General features: G+C 56.2%; 1 protein-coding gene across 8 annotated transcripts in view; it reads right to left on the reverse strand.

Annotated features, from left to right (window-relative positions):
* The window catches only part of GRM4 (glutamate metabotropic receptor 4), a 126,171-nt gene extending 106,844 nt beyond the window's left edge, over positions 1 to 19,327 (reverse strand). For 4 of the 8 annotated variants that reach the window (XM_032253431.1, XM_032253434.1, XM_032253436.1 and 1 more), the window contains exons 1-2: positions 18,250 to 18,869; positions 6,219 to 7,103 (exon numbers count right to left, since the gene is read on the reverse strand). In XM_032253431.1, the coding sequence (XP_032109322.1) occupies positions 6,219 to 6,737 (519 nt within the window). In that variant the 5' untranslated portion in view covers positions 6,738 to 7,103; positions 18,250 to 18,869. Of the gene's footprint in view, positions 1 to 6,218; positions 7,104 to 15,885; positions 17,555 to 18,249; positions 18,870 to 19,129 lie in introns of those variants that run through there. The other 4 variants (XM_032253433.1, XM_032253438.1, XM_032253435.1 and 1 more) reach the window with 2 other exon arrangements.
* Between the last annotated feature and the right edge of the window lie 4,573 nt (positions 19,328 to 23,900).

Below are 23,900 nucleotides of genomic sequence, written 5' to 3' on the forward strand. Positions count from 1 at the left end.
GCCCTGGCTTGACCCAATGGTAAGGTGGGTCCAGCCACACCCATCCCCACAGCCAGGAGCTCGAAGGGGGTTGCCAAGACTTCAGCTGCAGACATGGGGGCTGCAGAGCTCTCCCTCCCACTCCCCATCCCTCCGTGAATCCATTGGTGAAGGCTTCCTGAGGGCCACCAGGGGCCCACACCAGCTGGAAGTCCTATAGGTGGGGCGTAGAGCCTAGCAGGGGCCAGCTCTGTCTCTGTCTCCTCTACTTAGTTCTGTGCTTGTAGCTTGAGGGCAGCCCCAGACAAGACATAAGTGAATGGGCGTGGCTGTGTCCCCATAAAGCTTTATTTATGGACACAGAAATTGGAGTTTCATATAATTTTCCTGTATCATGACATTATTTTTCTTATTATTTTGTTTTTCAACCATTTAAAATATAAAGCCCTTTTTTAGCTCAGGAACTATACAAAACCAGGCCACATTTGGCTCCTCGCTAACCCCTTGTCTAGAGGGGAAGCCAACAGCAAAAAGCAAAACAAACAAATGGGTACATGACTGTAACTATGATGAGCACCTTCAAGGAAAAGAACAGGGAAAGAGACAGAATAGCCGGGGACCCGGGAGCTTCTCTGAAAAGAGGCCTTAAATGGCCCAAGGCTGAATGTGGAAGATCCAGCTTCAAAGAGTGGGAGGAGAAGACTCCAGACAGCGAGGCGAGCAGGTGCAAAGGCCCTGCGGTTGGAAAGTAGCCTAGTGTCTTCAAGGAGCATAAAGAAAACAGTACGACTGATGTGGGCAGTGCCCAGAGGGACAAAGGGACGCCAGGGGCATCAGGTAGCACAAGGCCTGTCAGACAGGAAAGGAGTTCACGTTTTAATCTAAGAGCAACAGGAAGCCAATAAAAGGTTTAAGCAGAGGGCTGAGTGGATTCCGTCTGGGTTTTAGAAAAATCTCTCTGGCTGCTGAGTGCAGGTTTGGCTGTGGAGAGGCCTTTTGGAGTCGAGAGAGGAAAGACTGAGCTTCTGTAATGGGCTGGGTAAGAGACTATTGGGGTGGAGGCCATGAGGAGCTGTCATGTCCAGGGCAGGTTCTGAAAGTGGAGCCTGCAGGGTGAGCTAATGAACAGAAAGACGGTGGTCAAAAATGCCTTCAGGTTCCTTGGCCTGGTCAAGATGGGCGGGCTATAGGAGGGTGGGTGGGCTCTCTCTAGAGCCCCTCCTGTTTGTGTAGTGAAAACACATAAAGACACAAAGCCACGTCCTCGACAGAACATCTTGTGTGATCTAAGCCAGAGTTCCCCCAGGGCCACACCCTTAGCCTCAGCTCCAGAAGCAGCCAAGAGCCTAGAGGGCACATGCTCCCCCTTCCCACATCCCCATTTCGTGATAGCAAGAAACTCAAACTCTCACTACCCAAAGTTAAGTTGTGTGCTCAGTCTCAACACTGAGCACTGCGCTCAAGGCAGGAAGACACAAGAGGCCCAGCAGATGGTGGGGAACTCTCCGGGATCAGCCTTAAAGGTCACCGTCTGTCACTGCCTGCCCGCTCCATCCTCTTCCGCATCGGTGGAGTCCCTCATGCTGACTTAAGGCCCAGCTACAAGCTGTGCAGTGACATTTCCTGTGGGCTGACTGTGTGCCAGGCACCATGCTAGGCCTTCTTGGACCTTAATTCTTTTTTTTTTTTTTTTTTGAGACTGAGTTTCACTCTTGTCACCCAGGCTGGAATGCAATGGTGCGATCTCGGCTCACAACAACCTCTGCCTCCCAGGTTCAAGTCATTCATCTGCCTCACTGGATTACAGGCAACAGCCACCACGCCCAGCTCAGCTTATTATTGTATTTTTAGTAGAGACAGGGTTTCACCATGTTGGCCAGCTGGTCTTGAACTCCTGACCTGAAGTGATCTGCCCAGTTCAGCCTCCCAAAGTGCTGGGATTACAGGCATAAGCCACGACATCTAGCCGGACCTTAACTCTGAATCCCCATACTGTCCTATGAGGCTGACACCATTATCATCCCCATTTTACAAATGAGGAAACTGAGGCAGAGAAGGGTTAAGCAGTTTGCCAGGGTGGTCAGGCCCCAGGCTACCTGGCTCCAGAGTCCAAATGCTTGCCCCTGTGTGGTACAGCGCTCCCTTCTCCAAGCCTCAGCTTTCTCCGCTGCAAAATAAATAGAAGACTCAAAGAAATGATTTCTGGATCCCTCTGAGCTCTTACATGTACAGAATCTGGAAACTGCTTCCCTCCAGGGGGTCTCCAGTGTGTTCTTCACCCCCTCTCCCAAAAATGACTGCTCTCAGGAAAAGTTCCTTTTTTTTTTTGAGACGAACTCTCACTCTGTCACCTAGGCTGGAGGACAGTGGCGCGATCTCGGCTTACTGCAACTTCCTCCTCCCAGGCTTAAGCAACTCTCCTGCCTCAGCCTCCTGAGGAGCTGGGATTACAGGTGCATGTCACCACGCCCAGCTAATTTTTGTTTTCTTAGTAGAGACAGGGTTTCACCATGTTGTCCAGGCTGGTCTCGAACTCCTAACCTCAGGTGATCCATCCGCCTCGGCCTCCCAAAGTGCTGGGAGCCACTGTGCCCAGGTCTTACGGCCTCATTAACACTGTGGTATAAATAACTGACATGGTAAGTGGAGGTGAGGTAAGTAGTGGCTCAGGAATCAAAGCCCAGGCCTGACTTGCTCCAGAACCTGGGCTGGGCCCGCAACAGTGCATTGTACAGGCTACAACAACTGGGCTTAGGAGCCCACCAAAAGGTATTCTTCACACCCATCAGCACCCCCTGTCCTGAAAGAATGGGACAAATTTCGGATGAAAGAAGGTGTGGGAACAGGTAAGTCAAGGATAGAAGTTGTCAGACCTATGAATTCCCAGAGTCAGGCCTTCTGGTCCCCAAAAAAGACCTGTTCAACCTACTTCCGACTCAGCTGATTTGAGCAGGCAGTTTCCCAGGAGTCAGGCCTGGGGAGGGGACCTGGCTTTGAGCCCTTCCCTGTCATTTTATCAGGGCTCAGTGTCCACATCTGCAGAGCAAGAGGTTGGCCCCTTCCAGCTCTGCCACTTGTGAGTTTTGCTCCCAGCCTGGCCCCAACTGCACCCCATTAGCATTCTCCATGCAGGAAATCACCAGGTGCCCCCAAACCCAGAGCTCCCCTCTGAGCCAAGCACCGGAAGTTCACCTCTTGCAGGAAGGAGAGCTGTCATCACAGCCTCTGGTGCCAGGTTCCCAGCAGGCCACATTAACCCATCATCAGGGGAGCAGGGCAGGGGCTGCAGTGGTGTCCTCTTAAACAGATACCTGGCGGTGGGCACAGGGCTCCCTCCCTAAAGGTATCCGTTGCTCACCCTCTCCTTCCAGAGGCTCCTGCTCCCAACCTCCCTCCCCAAAGTTCAATCTTTTTGCTTCTGTAAGTGGCTTTTAAGTTTCTCACCCAGCCTCTTGTTTCTATCAGTTTAATTATTGAGGAGGCCTCTTGTCGCCAGCCTGGAACATTACCGATGTTAAAAGGGACCCAGGGAATGCAGGCCACAGCCGGCTGGCTCCCTCTCCCCGCCCCTCCCTTCCCTCACCCAGCTCTAACACTCCCCCTTTCTGCTCCACTCCCCAGATCTCTACCTCCTGGTCCTGCCGTGCTGTCTGTACAGCCTGGGGGGCTCCTGACCCTGGCCCCAACCACTCCATCCTGTGTTCTGAAGAGGCACAGGCCATACTGAGACCACACCATGCTCCCCTGTAGCCAGACAAACAGAGGACACCAGGAACCCCTAGGATAGTGACGCTCTTCACCCCAGGCGCCTCGCCCCACCTGGCCCTTCCCCTTGCTGGGAGAGGTTAGCATAGCAGCTGCAGCCCACTCCCCCATCTGGGCACTGAGCATCTCATCTCAAAACATCTATGTTCCCAAGTACATACTCTAATACCTAACGCTGAGTGACCATCCCTTGAGCCTTCACCATATGCCAAGTGACGGGAACTCAGCTCCTCTCGGCGTCTCCACCTCCCTGTAAAGTAGGCACTCACTCCCCTCTGGAAAACGGGAGAGGGGACCCTCACCAATGTCACAGCTTCAAGGACTACACCAGGCTGTTTTACCATCTTTCTAAAAGACCCAGAGTCACTAGAGAAGTTTAATTACAGTCTCAGATAGAGAATGCAGCAGCGTCACTTGTGGGGTAGCCTTCCTGGAGGTTGGAGGTCTGTGCCCCACCCTGCCAGGCTGACAAGGAGGAGTCCAGGGCTTGTCCCTTCTGCTGGACAGCCTCGGCTGCCTCAGCTCTCAGGCCAGGGCCAGGCGGGCTGAAGTGATGACTCATCTGGCTTGAGCCATCACTAGGCCCTGGCCTGGGACAGCCCAGCCAGCTCTGCCTCTCCTCTGGTCTCCAGTCCCCACTGCAAAACTGGGTGCAGTGGGAGGGCTGAGCCAGGCTACCCATTCCTGAACCCTCCTGCCAGGGAACTCTGAAAGACGTTCAAAGCGACACAGTCCCCGGGGATTGCTCCAATTGCCTAATGCAAGGGCAGAAATTTCTTCAAGTTCCCTGCTTCATCGTCAAACTACATACAAACAAGTTAAACCACTGATCATTAAAAAAAAAAATTCTAAACCACATACAACTTTTGCACTCTTCATAAGGCATCCATTTGTTTTAAAATTAAAATTATGTTTTCACCCAAATCATCAAGTAAAACCAACACTCCAGGAAAAGCCTCATATTCGAGGCCCACAGAACATACTAGAAACAGGGCTATATACACAGGAGAGGGCACACGTGCTCTTCAGCCCCAGAGCAGCCAACTGGCAAAAGTCCTGCCCCACCCAGACATGTGACAGCACAACTCTGGCCTCCTCTCTTTGTCACCCCCGCCCATCGGCTTCCTCACCCCAACCCCAACACTGTGACCATCCTCTCCCTTCATCCCCACTTCTATGCTGGCGGCCAGACAGGCCCCCAAGTCCTGATGCATCATGGGAGGTGGGCTAATGGCTTCCAGAAAGAGTCCCGGTGAGAGGGGTCCAGCCTCAGCTCTCCCCACCATGCCTGGTGCAAAACAGCCATTCGGTCCACTCCCTACCCCTGGAGACTTTGGGGAGACAAAGGTCAACTCCAGAGACCAAGAATCTGACACCAGGGTGAGGGAGGGACCAAGCAGCTTCCTCAGTGTCCCTTCCTCTTCCTCTCCCCATTCTCTCCTCCACTCCCCACACACACAAACACGCACAAACACACACACACACATGCACACACAGAGCAAACAAGGCAGGCTCCAAGAGAGAAGCGGGCACATAATTATTGGTAAAATGCTTGTAATGTTTTTCTCTCTACCCGGTAGCTTTCAGTTGTTTTAGCAGCTTAGCGAAGCACTTGGCTCCAATTGAATTGCAAATCAGCAGCTCTTGCCCCAGGAAGAGAGGAAAGGAGGAGGCGAGGAGGGGGTTGGGAGGGATTCCAGAAGGAAAGGGAGAAAGGTGTGCAGGGAAGAAGGGAAAAAGGAAGGAAATAAAAGGAAAGCTTGGTTCAGGGCCCAGGGCACCAGAAAGAGACGGCCTACTCCCGCAGGCCTCAGTTTTCCGGTCCTCATCTGCATTCTCCGCAGGCTCAGCAGCCCCACACCCCATCCAAAAAATGAAGACACTTTCTCCAACCTCAGGTGGGGCAAGAGAGCCACAAGGGGCTTCCTCAACTACCCAGAAGAAAAACACATCTTTTGGGGGAATTGCAATTATTTGAAAACAACATCAAAGCAAAAGTCTCATCTCCCCAGGAACCTCCAGCATTCATCTTTCCATTCTTCTTATCTGTCTGTCTGCCTTTCTGTCTATCCACCTGCCTATCTTTTTATCTGTCTGTCTGCCTATCTCCTCCTCCCTTCTGTCGCTCTCCAGAACATCCTTTTCCCTCCTGGTGCAGAATTCCCCGGAGAGGAGTTGCTCACTGAGCCTCCAGCGGCAGGTGCTGTTTCAGCACCTCGGTCAGTGCCACACGGCTGGGTCCCTCCCTGATGCCTTTCACTCTGCTGTGCCTATGCTAGGACCACAGGACAACATACTGAAACCAGGAAGGGCTGCCCCAAATTCTCAGACACTGCTCTGAGGAAAAAGCTGTCCTTTGAAGCAAGGAAAATAGGAGGAGAAAGGGGCTGGTCAGCCAGGCCTGGCATCCTGGAGTATGGTGGGCAGAGGCCGTTGGGGGAAGAGCACCTCAGGGGACCAACCAAGGCACTGACCTTGAAGAGGCGAAGGATGTTGGCAACCATGATGGAGACCGAGCTCCCTGAAGCACCGATGACACCCACCACGCGTTCAGGCTTGGTGATGATGGGTGGGCCGCCACTGCCACAGCGGACCTCCGTGCCATCCTTCTCTATGAGCGCCTGCACAAAGGTCAGTGACTGCTCGAGGGCATGGGTGTCCCTGGAGCAGGTGTCCAGAATGCGGGCGCCCAGCGTGATATTGGGCAGCAGGTCCGGGTCGTTGTTGATGCGGTCCAGGGCGAAGAGCATGGCCTCCAGCCGGTGGATGCCCTTTTCCTTCTTAAGTTCTCCACAGGCCTTGCCCTCTGAGCCCCGGCCGTGCACCGGGAACAGGCCTCCCAGTGTGATGTCCCCATCTATGCGGATGGAATTCATGTGAGGATGGCCTTTGGGCTTCCCCAGGGAGGAAGGCATCCAGGGGCCGTAAAGGCTGAGGAGCAGGCAAAGGGGCAGCCGGGCCCACCACCAGCCCAAGCCTCTCTTCCCAGGCATCTCGGAAATCCCTAGAGACCCATGAACAGCAGGCTCACTCCTAGCCCTGGCAGGTCCCTGGACCCACGGCCTGGGTGAGCATGGGCAGGGCAGCTTCAGCAGCAGGGGGACTGAGGGCAGCCAACCACATGGCCCATGCTGCTGCCCTCTCCCACCTCCTCCTTGTCACTCGGGCAAAGTGCAGTTGCCCGCACAGTCCAGGCCCACAGACGGCAGGCAGTGGCCGGGGTTGCAGGGAGGCTCTGATCCTCGTCCCGTCCTGCAGGCCTGTTCTCGGTGGATGACTGTGGAAAGCGCAGAGTGCTCCTAGCTTGGCGTATCTTGGCATCAAGGAGAAAACAGCTCCAATTCTTTCCTCTTACCAACCTTAGAAGGGGAAGAGAGACAGAGAGAGTATCAAACAGAAACCCAAAGAAGGCATTAGCTAGTCTCATCTCTCATCAGGAGCCTGAGAGAAGGAGATGCTGGAGGTTATACCAAAGACTCCATAAATCTCCTGAACATGGTTTCCTCTCTGCCTTTGCACAACTCTGGCTTAAATGGGAGCATGTAAGGGAGAAATTAGGTCATGTTTGAAGCTTCCTAAGGCCCGCACCCACTGCCATCAGTAGCCTGGGTATCAGAGAGCACACTCCCCAGGAACAGCCTGGAACTGGCTTGGGAGGAACAGGGGCCTTCCTCAACACACCCATGTGAAGAGCAAGAAACAGGTCCCATGGGCCCAATCCCATCACAGATGAGGAAACTGAGGCCCAGAGCAGGAGAGCATTTTGCCTGAGTCACACAGGGAGTGTGCAATTTAATTCCAAGCTCAGAAAAACGTGGACAATGCCTACTGCAGCCCAGCTTCCCTGTTCTCAGCTCTGGAACCTGAGACACTTTGGCTCTTCAGGGACTCAGAGACCCAGAAAGGCAAGTAAGTTCCCTCAAGAAGAAATCATCCTGGGAGGTGGTGGTGCAGGCTGGAGCTGCTCACTCTGAAGGCCAAGGGAAGACCAGGGAGGAGCTGAGGCTGTGGGGGTTCTGGATTTTCATCCTCAGTCAGGGGGCGCAAAGTGGACCCTGTATTCTCCGGCTTCCACCCCAGCTGCACAGCTACCCCAGGCAGAGAGGGTAAACCCAGCAGCCCCTGCCAGAGCAAGCCTCCGTTCAGGTTGCACGTCCTCCCTCCCTCCCTCTCCTGACTTTCTTCATCTTTCCATTTCTCCACTGCCCTTTCTCCCAACCCCCACTTCCTCCCTCTGAGAGCGGGGCTCGGGTTACGGCCTGAGCTACTGCACATTATTAAGATCATCATCATTATTATTGTTGTTGTGATTAAATATTTATCTGCAAGGGTAGAGCAGAGAACACCACCCTTCCTCATTCTCACTGCTAATTTGGGCTAATTTCCCCTGGGGGTTCCTTCCCTCACCCCAGCCTCCTCACTCAAAGCCAGCAACCTCCCTCCCCACCACTTAGGAGGCCACAGGGAGAAGGGATGGAAGCTAAGTCAGGGCTTGGCTGGGGATCAAACCCAAGGATCCCTTCCCAGGGATTTGTCAAAAGAAGACCAACAAGCCACTTGTCCATCTGTGCCTTGGTTTCCCCAAGCAGTTGAAAAAGGAGCTTATGATGGGATTAAGAGGCTTCCCCAAAGATGTGGTCCCTCCATCCAGACCAAGCAGTGGTCTCAGGGCCATCCCTCCCCACCTTTCATTCCCCCAACAGAGGCCCTGACTGCACCAGTCTGGGCCAAGGGGAGGGAAGGAAGCTGCAGAGCCCCAGAATCCAGCCTCAGCTCCTCAGCTTCTCCGGCCTTCCAGACCCTCATTTCACATTTCACCCCTTCTTCAAAATGCTCCCTTCACATTACCTCCTCAGAAACCAAGAATATGGCTACTAATTCTCCCTGGCCCCATGCTGCAGGTGAACCGGTTGCCCAGAGACATCACATAACTCTCCCAAAGTCACACAGCCAGTCAAGATGTATCCAAGACCAGAAGCCGTATCAGCCACACTGGGGAAGCCCCCGCAAAGCCCACAGAAAGTTTCTCAATACCACCCTCTCCTCCGGAGCCAGGAGCCAGGGACCTAGGACTGGGAGCCAATGCCAGTGCTTTGGGGAAGGCTTAAGAGCCATTAAAATACAAGGGGCAGGGGCTGCACCTGTATGGAGCTGTCCATCACTCACACCCTCCTGTGAATAAGTTTACCAGATCTCTGTCCTAGATGGCTGTGGAGAGGCCAGGAGGTCGGGCGTGATTTGCCAATGCCAGTATCAGGAAATTCAGAAGACAGAAACTAGAAGAGCCACAGCCGAATCTCACAGTTCTGCTACAGTGGTTGGAGGTAAGGTGCACCCCCCTAGTCCTCAGGAAAATCCTTAAAATGGGTGGGTTGGAGTGAAATCCAATCTGGGAGCAATACTGCCCCTGCTGACATATTTTCAGTTATTGCAATCATGGCGGAGAGTCAGCTACCTGCCCGTGCTCAGGTGGGGGGCAGAGATGCTGACTGGCCAGCTGTGGGCGGGAGAGGCTGCAGTGAGGTGAAACACCATCCCGTCCAAATGCTGACGGTGCCCCATGGAGAAATCACAGCAAATGACAACCACTGCCATGTGCCAAGCACTGTTCTAAGTGCTTTACCTACATTTTCTCATGTAACCCGCACATCCCTATGAGCCACATGGTATTTTTATCCCTTTCTCACAGATGAGGAAGCCAAGGCACTAAGTGCTTAGGCGACATCTAGCCAGGGGCACAGAGCTTGTGCAGGCTGCCCATGCCCCTGGCTGCTCCTCTGTGCGGCCTTGCCAATTCCAACGTCCTGTGAGTGTATGACCAGTTTCCATGAATTTCAAATGGAGGGATTTTTGGCATCATGACAGGCCATGTGCCGGGGCTGCAGCAGGGCAGATCCAGGCTGGCAGATCAATGCACTGCAGCTTTTGACAGTCAGGCCCTGCTCAGGCTTCCAGATCCTTTGTGAGGGCTCACACTAGCATCTCCTTGAGACTGGAACATGTCTGGGCTGAGCAGTGCATGCACACGCGCGCGCGCGCGCGCGCACACACACACACACACACACACACACACACACACACACACGGGGAAGGACACAGGCCATGGGGGAAGGAGGCCTCTGAGAGGAGAAAGGCAAACACCCACAGATTAGAATCAAGAGCCTGGAGCCCCAAGCTGGTAAGATCCCCTGTGAGACCTCCCTCCCACAGGACCGGGTCCCAGCCCCTGCCCACAGGTCCCTGTCCACCTCTCAGTCCCACCAGGCCTGCCTTTTCTGAGCTTCTCCAGAGAGCTGGGCAAGCCATTGCCGCTTTTAGCTTCCCCTCCCTCCTTTGATCATGTAACAGGAACAAGGGAAAAGTAAAAATACCCCATGAGTGAAAGAAGCCACTGAGAGCAGAGGCCGGGCGGGGCGGGGTGGGGCCAGGCGGATGCTCCCTTCCCCCGCAGGGCCACAGGGACTGCTTCCTTCTGCAGGGCGCGGAGCTGGGGGCACATAGAAGGGGTCCTTCTTTAAAGTCATTTCCCCAGTTTTCAGACACTCCCCACCAATTCCAAAATAGCCAGGAGAGCTCAAGCCTGGGTTAGTTTGGGGCAGTCTTCCCCAGGTAAAATGGTGGGATGACTGTGAGCCCAAGTCAGTGTGGGCCCCACCGCCAGGCAGGCCTCTTTCCCTCTTTCTTCCCCAGCACGCTCTCCCAGTCTCTCTCCTCTTCTCTGGCTCCACAGGTTCCTTGGCTCCAGGGGAGGACAGATCCAGGCGTGGAGGGATGAGGGCCCTGAAGGGGCAGGGATGACGGTGACTCAGTCACCTCCACACAGTAATAGCTCACAGGCCAACGGTGTTTTCCAGAGCATTCTTTCCAGTGAATGAGTATGAGAGGGGAGCTGGTGGGGGACGGCTGCAGGCTACCTCTTTCCCCCACCAACATTAGGGTAAGGGGGCTGGGGGAGTCCCCATGCATCCCAGCTGGGGCCTCTCTGATATCAAGGGCCTTCGTGGAGAGACTCCAGGAACCTGCCCTGTGACCACTTCTAAGTCTATTTTTTTTCTTTCTTCTTCTTCTTTTTTGAGACAGGGTCTCACTCTGTCGCCTAGGCGGAGTGCAGTGGTGCGATCATGGCTCACTGCAGCCTCAACCTCTCAGGCTCAAGCCATCCTCCCACCTCAGCCTCCTGAATAACTGGGACTACAGGCATGTGCCACCACGCCAGGCTAGTTATCATTATTTTTGCACAGATGACATCTAACTATGTTGCCCAGGCTGATCGCAAATACCTGAGCTCAAGCAATCCTCCAGCCTCAGCCTCCCAAAGTACTGGGATTACAGGTGTCAGCCACTTTGCCCCACCCACTTCTTAGTATAATATTAATAAGCAGGACCTTTGTGCTTTTCCAACTTCAATCCTTCCCTCGGCATCCAGGGCCCAAGTCAGAAAGAACCACAAACCACAAAACCACCACCAGACCTGAAGAGAACTACCGTGATTCACCAAACCCCCAATTATTTTTCACTGAGCTCTTTTATTCTCCTAACACTAAGAAAATGGAACAAAACCCAAACACCACAATAAAAGGCAAACAGAGGGAACAAGTTTGTCTTTTGTTCCCCAGGGTCAGGGTCCTTGCCAGAGCCCTTGGCTCCTTCCTGCTCTTGGCCCTCTGAGGGTCAGCTCCCATAGGAGGGGGTTTGTGGACTCGGGCCGCAGCCCCTAGGGGCTCAGCAAGAAAAGCCAGGCCAAGAGCTCCCTCCCACCTTCCTCTCAGCTCCCAACTTTCTCCATGTTCCCACCAGCACCCCCTTCATCTCCATTCACCTTTGCCTCTGCAGGGCACACGCAGCCCAGGTGCTCAGAATTGTGGATGGCTGTGTGGAGTCTGTTTAGAATTCCTGAGCTGTTTAGATGCCTCATCACCCACACCCTGCATCTCCCATAAGAGGGATGGCAGCGCCATCGCCCCAAAGGGGAAGTGAGGGAGAACTGGAGGCTTCTCACCTCCCCTCACCTCTGTGACCCCTCTGCCATCCCTCTGGGCCCCCACTGGCTGGGCAGAGGTGTGGTTTGTAGGACAGGGCCAAGACCCAGGAATCGGGTCGTCAGAACTATGCCACCCCTACCAGCTGCACCTGTATGACTCCCAGGCCATGGCGAAGGGGATAGCCAGTTAGCCCTTCAAATCCTAGCACAGCGCTCCTCGTGCTGACCTCTGCAGCCCAGCCTTGCACAGAGCCTGGCATCCCAGCAGGCTTCGTGGAAGTGAATGAGTTACGTGATGGGAGCCAAATGATTCCTGGGCCTCTCATTCAAGTAATCTATTTCTGCATTTAAGGCCCCTTCCACAAGCAATTCTTTAACCCACAGGAATGATTCTAATGGTGGAATGTGAGGCATAGTTTCAGGCAGGGAAACTAAGGATTGACCGGGCTATGAGGAGGCATCTTGGAACCTTCAACCCACCCCAGGCCAGCTGGGCTCTATTCTGCCTAAAGAGAAGCCCTGCTCCCAGGCAGTCAGCCAGAATGACCACAGCCATGTGCTAAGAGCTAAGCGCAAGGAGGAGGGCACAGTGGAGGTCTGGCCCCCGACTCTCTTCCCTTTCCTTCCCCACTGAGCCGCTCCAGCTCACCAGCCTGGACCAGGAAGCCTCCCGATGTCAGAAACCCCAGACCCCACTCCACAAGCTGTCACCTCCCTATTTTGCCAAAACAACAGGGCCCTGATTCAGACGCGACTGGCTCTGTGCTGTGCCTGGGGGGGAATACCCCCAGGAGAGCAGGGAAGGAGGGAAGGAGGAAGTAATTCTTTTGCTTAATGCCAGTGTAAACTCGGAGCAGAAAACTTTACACCCATTGCCCCTGCCTTCCCCCAACCTATGATTTGTTCCAGCCTCCTCTCTGCGAAGCTCACCCTTCAAGAAGCAGCTGAGATTCTTCCTCCTCCAGGAAGCCTGCCCTGATTATTACAATTCCTGTTATCTCCTTCCTCTGCAGTTAATGACGCAGAACCCCTCTCGTGCTAACACTGACGAGGCTGGGAGCACATTAAAGGGCTGCATGGACAGCACCGCCCTCATCTCTATGTCCTCCACGCCCAGGCCCAGCTTCAGAACACAGGAAAGTCTCCGTAACTGCCCAGGCAAAGCCAGGTCCCTGCCCAGAGCAGAGCCCAGGACAGGAGATCTGCAACAGTGTGCCCAGTCTAGAGTGGCACCCGGACCTCACACTGAATTCTCACAGCTCTGTTGTGTGCTCAAGCATAGAAGACACTGTAGCTCTGCCACAGCCATCCAGTCCCTCAGTGTGGCATTCAAAAGTGCGCTGAGCTCCCACTGTGCACCCGATCCTGCTCGGGGCACTGGGAATCATTGGGAGAGAAACAGACACAAACACCTGCCCTGTGGAGCCCATGTCCCAGTGGGGAGGAGCACAGGACAGACAACAAATACATGAACACACAGATGGCTGGGACTTCAGGGATCAGGGGACATGAAAGAAAATAAGGCAGGTGAGGCAACAGGAAATGACCCAGAGGGGCTTTTTAAGAAAAGAATAATCAGGGAGGGCTTCTCTGAGGAGGTGGCATTTGATCCTAGAGTAAAAGCTGAAAAGGCATGAGTCATGTGAACACCTGGGCGAAGAGGATTCCAAAGAGAAAGAACATCAAGTGCAAAGGCCCTGAGGTGGGCACAGGCTTGGTACTTGACATTTGAAGATGAGCAAGGAGCCCAACGTGACCAAGGGGCAGTGGGGAGAGGGTTGATGCAATGAAGTCAGAGAGGGCCCAGAACACAAGATCAACAGGACCTTGTGGACCACAGTGTGGACAGGGAAACGAGGGGCCACTGAAGGGTCTGAGCACAGCACAGGCAGGGACACATCGCCAGAGAAACTGGAGACCTAGAAGGACAGCCACCTGCCAAGGCCACAGCAGCTCACAGCAGCAAGTCCCCCTGACAAGGCAAGCTGTCTCATCAGCCCTTGGGCCCCCTGCTCAGCCCAGAAAACGCCCCGCCCTGACCTCTCTCCTCTCCCAGGGCCAGGGGACCAGCCACCAGGCTCATGCTTGCCTGGGTCTCCTCCACCCAGCAGGCCCCCACAACCTTGCGGACCCCAGGCTTCTCTTCCCCATCCCCACATGCCACCACCATCTCTAGTTTCCCAGCACAAGACCCAAGTGGGCAAGTGTCTTTGTCTGCAGACACTATTATTGTGGGTTTTGCCGCTAAGACTGCTTCTTCCGCTCTCCTCCCTCTTCCTGTGCCCCCAACAACCCAACACTGCACTGGAAAGCAGGGGCCACTGGCATAGCCCCATCAACACCCAAACTCTGCACCGCATGAACGTAGCTGTGGTTGGTGGGGAGACTTCCATCCGAGTCTGCACTGAGGTCAGGCACTGAAAAGGGGCAGTGAGTGACACCTGAGAAGCAATCCCCTCCGCAAGCTTAGGAATCAGGTCAAGCCTCCAATCTTCATTTCTATACTTAAACCTAAAAATAACCCTGCAGCAATGGCAGAGTTTTGACTAGAAATTATGGCCCCAACCAGGAAACAGATCCAGGGGCTAGCTTGTGTCACCCTAAGGAGCAGAGGGGTGGCTGGGACGGCCAAGTGTGAGGGACTGGGTGGAACACAGACCTCCTGGTTCCCATGCAGGTGGCCCAGCCTGGGGAGCACAGCTGCTGGAGGTCTCCTGGGATTCACCATCATCACAGCCGATGGGCGGCCAGTGCCTTCTCAGGAGAACTGAGAGCCTTAACTAGACACCACAGCCTGCCTGTCAGAGTGGCTCGGCCCCAAATGGCATGGGCTGGCATTTCCCAATTACCACAGATAATATCTACCTTAATTGAATGGGGTCCAGACAATGTCATTATGCACTTCGTTCCCCAATTTATTTAATATACGTGTGTACACATATATTTATGCCTCACTGCTGCCACGAGATTGCTAAATGGCGAAGTTAATAATAAAACATTTCGACGACAGTCATCAGCTTTAATTTAAGGGGTGATTTTTACTATCCTTGTGGTGCTCGTTTTTCCAAGGAGCCAAGAGAAACACGGACAGACTGGAACAGTCTCTTGGGCCTGTGGGTCGGTCGGGGGGAGGTGGGCAGGGCCACAGAGTGGGCTGGCTGCCAGGTAGCAGGCTTCCTCTCTTCTAAGCAAGTTCCACCGACATGCCTCCCTTTCAGGAGCAGTCTCAGGCAAGGCAAGCCAGGTGGAGGGAGAAGCAGGAAACTGAGGCGGAAGCCCCCAGGGCGGGCAGGGAGAAGGAACTGGTTGTGAAGGAGAAGCTACCAGCCTCAGGTTCATCTAAGAGGCAGCAGAGAGACGGAAGCCAGAGACAGTACACAGAGAGGAGAGAGACAGACAGCTCACAGGACAAGAAAAAGCAACCTGCACTCTACAAGGACCAAAGGCAGCAAAACCTCTAACTTAATTTTTTATAGTTCCCTGCTAACTAGGGCAGAGGTGACACTTAAAAAAATGAGCCCTCTCCGTTCTTTCCAGGAGCCATCAGGCTGAGTGGGAGTGACAGAGAGCTGATGTCCACTGCTCCAGGCCCATTGCCTACCAGTGCAAGCCCCGTTAGGCCCGCCAAGACAGCCAGCAGCTCTTCTGCAGCTCCAGTGAGTGGGGCTGGAGCTCCGATGCCAGCTCCCTGCATGCCTTCTCCAGGAGGCAAAGGCGGCTGCCACCGTGCAGAAGTGAGATAACCTTCCACCAGCAGCCGGCAGGCTCGGCTGCCCAGGCTGCCAGTGCGGCCTGCCTACTGGAAAGTTGGGTTCTAGGCCAAGCAGAGGAAGACAGTGGGGTGGGCAGATATCTTGGGGTGGGTGGTAATTAGCAGCTGCTGGCTCCACACTTGCCTGGGAGAGAGGACACATCTACCGGTTGTAATTATTCAGCTCAGGAGCCTGTGGGTTCTGCTCCCATCTTTGGCTGCCAACTGTCCCCCGCAGCAGGGCAGGTATGGGTGTGGTCACCCATCCTGGCGCTGGACTGTGGGCCCCTCATGAACCAAGTGGGGGCTGCAGAGCCCTCCTGGGCCTGAGCCCGGTCCCCTGGCCCTTCTGGCTAGCACACCGCTCAGTCCCAGGCTCACATGCTCGCTCGCTCGCTCTCTCACCTACCTCGGGCTGCCTGCTGCTGTGCAAGGCGCTCCCTCTCAGAGACGTCACGCCTCCAACGGAATGAAGCCGCCCAGACGCAGGTCGGGAGAGGGGGGAGGGGGGAGGGGGGAGGGAAGAGGAGCAGCCTACGCAAGGCCACTGAGGCCCAGAAAGCAGCTCAACTCCTGACATGCTCCCGCCTCCCCTCCGCCTGCTCAGGACCTGTGCTTAGTGACAAGCTACGTGCCCCCCCCATATATCTCGCTCCTGAAAATGCTGAGAATCCATGAGTAGAGTAGAGCACTCCTTTGGGTTAAGCATTGCCGTCTTCCTCTCCCGTCATTCTGAAATGCAGATGCTCCTGGAAAGGGTAGTCTCTAAGGTGGCTAAGATGCGGGGTGCGGGGGGAATAACTTTTGAGGTATTTTTGTCCCTGACGGGTGTGAAGGTATTGGCAGGTAGGCAAAAGCTTATGTGTAAAAGGACAGAAGCTGGAGGAACATGAAGACAGTGGCCATCCAATTCATAAGGGGACATCGTGCCCAGCCGACGGATGAGCAGAGGCTCTGAGGTGCCATCCTCAAAGCCCCCACCCACCCCACCCCAAGGACAGGATCTGACTAAGGGCTGGTGAGGCCCTCCAGGACGTGGGAGGGGACAAGGCTCCAACCTCCACTCTCCATTGCAGTCAGGTCCACTTCCAGGGCCGGTTCACCTGTCCCCAGGGCTCGCCAAGAAGAGGTGATGAGGACCCTGCGCTGTGGGTGATCCCACCTCGGAGTGCCCAGAGGCCTCTGCGGGAGTTGTGCCACCTCTGGAAAGGCTCCTGCTAGTCCTCCTCTCTTCATAGACGCTTCCCCCTACCTCAGGCAGGAAGGCCCCCAGGCCCTTCTGGGCTCGGAGGAGCTGAGCGTGTAGACCTGAGGCCCAGCATCCCATCGGGATCCAGGAGAAAGTGGGGAGCACAGGACACATCCAGGGAATGTAGTGAGATGGGAATGAGGGCATTCTTCACCTCCACCAAGGGCTGGCCCCGGGGCGGGAGGCTGAGCGCTACGGAATGGCAGGGTGTGGGATGCGGTGCTCTGCCTGGAGACTCTAGGAGCCCTGACCTCCCCGCTTGCCCTAAGCCCCCACTCTCACCCCAGAACGGACAAGGCGAGGAACTATGATGGGAACACACATGCCCCTCCCTCCCTGTCACCTCGGGCTTTCTGCCAGATTGACACAGGGGCAGCCACCTCTCTGACAGACACGTGGCTTCGGGCACCCAACTAGGCAAGCCCAGCTCAGTCGGTGTCCTGAAAGGCCGACGTTCTCCCGCGCCAGGGGCCGGAATGGTGCCGAGAGGTGAGAAAGAAGCAAGGGGCTCCTCCAAAAGGGACTGAAAGTCTGAGGGAGGGATGTCACTCGGGGCCTAGGGGCAGGGGGCGCTCGTACGTTCGTTCGGGCCTCAGGACTCCCTGCCGCCGCCGGTGCTGCTGCTGCCCCATGTCAGCACAAACAGCCTCAGACCGCCCGGGTGCGGGGGCGCCTCTCGCAGTCGGGGCCTCCACCTCCCGGCCCCGCCCCCGCGCTGGGAGGAGACGCCTCCCACCTGCGAGCTCCGGGGAAGACCGACCCCGGAGCGGGGACCCCCGGCACACACGCGCAAGCACACGGAGACCACGGCCGGTCCGCTCGCCTGGCGGCCGCGTAGACTCAAGACTTCATCAGGGTCCCGGGAAGGGACGGTCCCGCGTGTCCGGAGAGACCCTGACCCTGAAGTCCTGGGGCTGCGGGGAGACCCCAGACACTGGGGACCGCCCCAACCGGCCGAGGCCACGGGCAAGCGGTTACCGGGCTCTGGCCGGTGACTAAGGCGGCGCTGGGGCGGGCACGGGAGCCGGACCCGGTGCCTGGGAAACGAGCCGAGGCGCGCGAGGCTGGATGCCCTCCCGCCGGGAGACTGCCGGGAAGAGGCGCAAATAATGCCCGGCGCCCCCGCCTGTTCTGCCTGTCCTGCCTCTCCGCAGAGCGGGATGCGCTAATGCCGCCGCCCCCACCTGAAAGCTGGCACGACCCTCCATCCGGTGGAAGCCCCCGTATACAGAGACAGTACTTTCCACCGGGCCCGCAAAAAAAAAAAAAAAAAGCCTCTGCCCCATTCCCTCCCTCAGGGACATTCGGAAAGCCTGCCCTAGCCCCGAAGGGAGACCCTCTAGTTCAGGTCCCGCGCCCTCCGGCCCCTAGGGCTCCCGGGGCGCTGGCTCTCCTCCGGGCTCTCCAAGCGCGGGAGCTCGCCGGAGGCCACCTCCCAAGCCCCGAGGTCCCCGCCGCAGCCAGCGCCCCAGGAGGCCGAAGGGCACGGTCCCCTCCGTCCGTCCCCCTCGGGCCACAACTCACCGCGCGCCAGCAAGGTTTAAGCCGCGGCGAGGGATCGGCTGCGTGCCCGCCTGCCCAGGGGGCGCAGGCAGGCAAGCGACGGCCGGAGGCACGGTTCTCGCGGTGCCCAGAGCCCGGGCCGCGGCGAGCGGTGCTGACGCTGCGGACCGAGCCCGGCGCAGAGCCGCCCGGAGTCCGGGACGCAGCGGGGATGAGCTGGCGGCCGCCCGGCAGGAGCCGCCACCAAGCGCGCGGCGTTGCGCTGCTGCTCCGGCGAGCCAGCAAGCGAGGAGGGAATCGGCGGCAACCCGTGCTCCACCTGCCGCGGAGCCCGGCGTCCGAGCTGGAAGGAGCTGGCGAGGCGGCAAGGGGAGCTGGGTCTGGCCGAGAGCTCCGGGCTGGGAACGGAGCGGAGCGGGAGCGACCGGCAAGCGCAACCAGCGGAGGTGCGGGCGCCTGGCGGCGCCGCGGCAGCGGCAACAGCAGCAGGAAAAAAAATGAGAGCGAGCTAGAGAGCGAGCGAGAGAGGGAGCGAGAGACGAGGGAGCGAGGAAGGCGCGGAGAGGGGAAGCTGCGGGAGAGGGCGGGAGCGCGGGGAAGCGCAAGGGGGCCAGGGGGCCGGCAGCCGCTGCAGCACCCGAGGAGGTGCGAGGCCAGCCCAGCAAGTTTGCGCTGAAAGTGCGGGACAGGCTCACTCGCTTCCGCCGGCCTTTTAAAAAGAGAGCACCTGGAGCCCACCCCCTACCCCACACCTCCACCTCCGGAAGACCAGGGCTTTCGCGGCGCTCCGCCACCCCTCCACACCCGCCCTGCTGGCAGCTCCCCTTCCACCACACCCCAACGGCGCCCTCTCCCGGAAGCCCCCCCTTCCTCCTCCCCGTGTGCGTGCCTGCTTACCTACCCCGAGGACATGGCAGGGACCCCTTCTCACCCCAGAGGGGAAGGGTCAGGAACATAGCCTCCCCAGCACACACCCAGAAAAGTACAGCAAAGCACAGGGATGCAGAGGGGCGCGCTACTCCCACCCTGGTGCGTCACTGGAACATCACACATCCGCGCGCACGTGGCGTATGCCCCCATGTGGCATGTTCATTTGCACACCCCACTGCTCCTGGTTCAAGTATATAACAAGGGGAGAAACAGGCCCAGTGAGGTGACTCCACTTGCCCCAGACCTCACAGCCTGTCCTGGGACACTTACCACAAAGCCCCCTTACACCTCAGAACCCCACCAGGCTAGGGAAACACCCCACCGGCCGGCCTCCCTCCAGCACTGGTTGACAAAAGTGTAACAGGTGGCTTGGTCGGCAGGCTGCAGTGAGACTCGGGAAGAATCCCCTAGCCAGCCATAGAGCCAGCTCGCCTCCTTCCTAGAGGGGGCTTGGGAACTCTCAGGAGAGGGCTGGTTAGAAGGAGGCAGGGGAGGAAGTGAGGGAGCCACGCAGCCCTCTTAGGATTGCAAGAGCATCTCGCCCCAGACTGCAGAAGTGGCTTCAATTAGAGCTGTGTTGTGTGACTGTCCTTGTCCTGGGGAGGGCGCACCACGCTGTGCCAGGAAGCTGGGGAAGAAGGTGGCTGGCAGCGGAGCCAGAGAGGCTGGCCAGAGGCCTCCCTCCTCATCAGTACCTCAACCCCCCACTGACCTGCAAAGTGCCACTTTGGGCTTGATGCTGCCCAGACCTGGGAGGATTCGGCACCCTCATAGCCCAACGCTAATTTCTACAGGGGAAATTAGGTGAGGGGAATGTCTAGGAGGGTCTGAGAATAACAGGGACAGACCCCCACCCTCTGCAACTGGACTGTCCTTTCTCCCTCCTTGGCCCTTTTCAATGCCCCTGCCCCTTCCTAAAGACCTGCCAGGCCCCACCTCCTCCAGAACTCCAGATGATGCGAGCCCAAAACCACATCTCGTTCAGCATCATTCTGCCATGGAGGCTGGCACCATGCCTGAACAGTAGCGTAAGCTCAAGGAATGTTTGGTGAGTGAATAAATGTTGGCAAAGCTTGCATTCTCTTTGCTGTCACACGTAATGGCCCAAATACATGTCTCATTTACCCAATCAGTCTGAAGTCTCTGAGGGAAGCACCCAGATTGTTCATTCACTCATGCCTTTTTTTAAAAAATGCAAACAACACTGACCGAGGTCCTGCTCCATTCCCAGTTCTGAGTGTACACACATGACTGTACGCGGTTCTGCCCTTGAGGCGTGCACCCCGTGGCCATTCGGACCTCAGCACCACACATTTTGTAGAGATATAAGTGAAGGCCATGAAAGTTCCCACTGCCCAGCCGCTCTGTGCAGCCGAGTGCACGCTGCTCTGGGCCTGCAGGGAACTCAGGTTATTCCTGGAGAGACCGTGTCCTTGCAGCCTGCCTGGGTTCAAACCAGACTATGTCACATGTGTGTGTCTGGGTCACACTGCCCAAGGTCCTCAGTTTTCTATCTGTAAAGCAAGGATGATGACATGAATCTCAAAGCAGGACTGCAGGTATGAGGTGCAGGTCGTTCACTGCAGGAGGCCGCCCAGGTGAGGGGGCTCAGGGCAGCACAAATTCAGCCTGCCTGGTCTTGACAAGTGACGAATCCTGTCTTGAGGCTGTGTCTGCCCAAAAGATGTGATCCTCTCAGAGGTGCCATATGGTCTAGCGCCTGGGCCCTACTTACAAGGTGTTCATGAAAAGAGAATAAAATAATGTATCCACAGCACCTACTCCTGTGTTTAGGCGCCCGTAAGTGGGAGCCACTGAAATTGTTAACACAGAACAGAATCCTCAATATACTCTTGTTGAATAAATGAATGAATGAATGAATGAACTAATTAAACTGAAGATAACATGGGCCATGATTTGTTGAGAGACAAAACAAACCCAGCCACTCTCCCCACCCCCTGCCCCAGTGTTGCTTTCACTCTGGCCATAATTATCCCACCCCCCGCCCCCCACCAGCTGTGTCGCAGAAGGCTGGGCAGGCTATATTTTTCAGGGGTTAAAAAAAGAAACACTGTTGGCTGGCAGATGGCTGAGTCTGTGGACTCGTCCAGTTTGCAGGTTCCCAGACTGAGGCCTAGCTCTTCCGGGCAACATCCTGACCACCCCAGGCCTCCAGACGGTCACAGCACGCAAACGCTCCGTCAGCCGCGCTCACCTGTGGGCCCCTGCTTGTGCAGCTGGGGCGCCCTCTTCTCACTCTTGTTCTCTCTGCTGGGTGGTGGCTGACTTGACTTGCCGTGGAGACAGTCTCAGAGGCCCAAACACAGATTCACACAGACACACACACACACACACACACACACACACACACACACACACATCAAGGAACTTCCAGGGGCGTCCCCTGCCCTGAGGGAGCTAGGGAACCACAGCTGTGGGAGAAAAGCAATCAGAAGTAACCTCAAGGAGTCACGCTTCAAGGGACCTGGCCTGGACCAGCGGCTCCAAGGCCTGATTCCTAACCGCCCCCAGCAAGCCTGCCTCCCCTCTGTGTGCCCTGACAGGGAAGGGTTGGGGTGAGGGGAAGAGGGCACAGGGCTGGAAACCGAGAAGCCCAGACCTCTGTGCTAAGAACCAGGTGATGTGGGGGAGCCCTCCAGCCTCTCTGAGCATTGGTTTTCTCATCAGTGAGACCGGGGGCTACACCAAGGTCTCCCTAAAGATGCTGGGATTCAGAACTGGGTCTCACTCTTAAACCTTTAAAAGAGGCTGGCCACTACTGGTAGCGTAAGCAGGGGGTGATGGTGACCCACCCATCCCTGCACCAGTCCTTGTCCAGGGAACTGGCAACACTGGCTCTGCAGGGGAGGGGGAAGGCTGAAGGGAGGAGAGAGAGGCAGGGAGTCCTAGAGAAAATAACAATACAGAGTCCTGAGCCTGTTCTTCGTACCTGTGTGACCTGGAAGTTCTTCCTGAGGTCTGACCTAACTCCCTCCTGCTGCATCAGATTCTTTCTTCCTGCTCTTTCTCTGGCCTCCCCAGTGAGGAAAAACAACTCCCCCCAACCTTTCGAAAGAATCCTAATAGAGGAGGGCAACTGTCTTTGAAAATCCTGAAGTTTAGGATTTGCTGAAATAAATCAAAGCTAGTCTGGAGGTGCAGGTTCGCTGAGAACCGAGCCAACCCAGGACCCCTGATAAATGCTTCCGTGTTGAGCTGGCCCAGCCATCGCCTCAGCCTCCGTGTCTGATGGGTTTCAATTTTGGTTTCCCCTAAACCAGGCCATTAGATGAAAATGTCTCTGATGGGGGAGTTTGTTTAAACAATAACTGTCCCCTGGAAGGACATTTTCAGGATGAAGAGCTGACTGTGAAGAGAATGCAATGGCCCCAGGCTCTCCAGAGAGTCATAAGTCACTCTGCAGGCTTGAGGAGGAGCCAGGGGCTGGGGTCAAGGGGCTGGGCCCCAGTTAAGAACCCTGAGGTAATTTGGCCAGGCGAGCCTGTAATCCCAGCACTTTGGGAGACCAAGGCGGGCGGATCACCTGAGGTTGACAGTTCGAGACCAACCTGACCAATATGGAGAAACCCCAGGTCTACTAAAAATACAAAAATTGGTCAGGCGTGGTGGTGCCTGCCTGTAATCCCAGCTACTCAGGAGGCTGAGGCAGGAGAATCGCTTGAACCTGAGAGGCGGAGGCTGTGGTAAGCCGAGTCGTGCCATTGCACTCCAGCCTGGGCAACAAGAGCAAGACTCCATCTCAAAAAAAAAAAAAAAAAGAATCCTGGGGTAAATTGTTCCTATTCTGCCTCCAGAGGTCACCTCAGTCGTACCCCCCAGCCTGCTTGGGACAGGCTGGGACAGGTGTGAGTGGCACCCTTGATGGCTAGGGGACAGAGCCCTGGGAATCCGCCCTTCCCTCGGGCCAGTATGACTCTAGCCTCCAGGAATCCTCCCACCTCTCTGGGACTTTCTCCAGCTTTTGGCTTGGAGTAGTAAGTTGACTATGGCTAGAGTCCCCTTTCCACAATTCCAAACTCTGAAATGCTCTGAAAGCCACAAGTTTGTCCCTAAGTTTTCAGCAACTCAGCTGGCAACAAAACTTGACATCAAAGCTATTCCCTGCCGCTGCCTAGTGCCTTGGTGGGGGAATACTGTCTGCTGCACTGCGGGAAGGCCAGCACGAATTTGCTCTCAGGATACTGCCCCAGGCCTCCTGGGGGTATTGCATACTGTATGGCATTTGCACTGTAATATCTTTCTAAATTTCAAGAAGACCTAGCCCCAATGGTCTCTGATAAGGGTCTTGCACCTGTCATCATCCCATTTGGACCAAAGGCTTTCCAGGGCACATGGCACATTTGTACCTGCACCTCCACCCACCCTGGCACACTGAAGGAGGAGAAAGACTGGCTGGGGCCGAGCAGGCTGAAAGCAGAGAGGGCTGGATCCAAACACAGCTCTGCTAAGCACATTCACCCAGGACTAAGCGGGAGCAGGCAGCTGAGGATTTGCAATAGAGTACATTCGGCACCAGCGTGCCGGAGGGGCCTTCACACATGCTGCAGGAGCACCCTGCAAGAGCAGGGCTGCAGGACAGAGCGTTAGAGGCTAGGCTGGGGTCTCCGTCTCTTCCCACTTGCATGGAGGTCAAGAGAGCTGGGAAGGAGGGGACGCTCGCCAAGTGGCTAGGGGATGGGCAGGAGAAGAACTGCGAGTGGGGTGGGTGAAGGAGACCCATG

Source organism: Sapajus apella, unplaced genomic scaffold (assembly GCF_009761245.1).
Source record: "Sapajus apella isolate SASKATOON/1434 unplaced genomic scaffold, GSC_monkey_1.0 scaffold83, whole genome shotgun sequence".
Classification (NCBI taxonomy): Eukaryota; Metazoa; Chordata; class Mammalia; order Primates; family Cebidae; genus Sapajus; species Sapajus apella.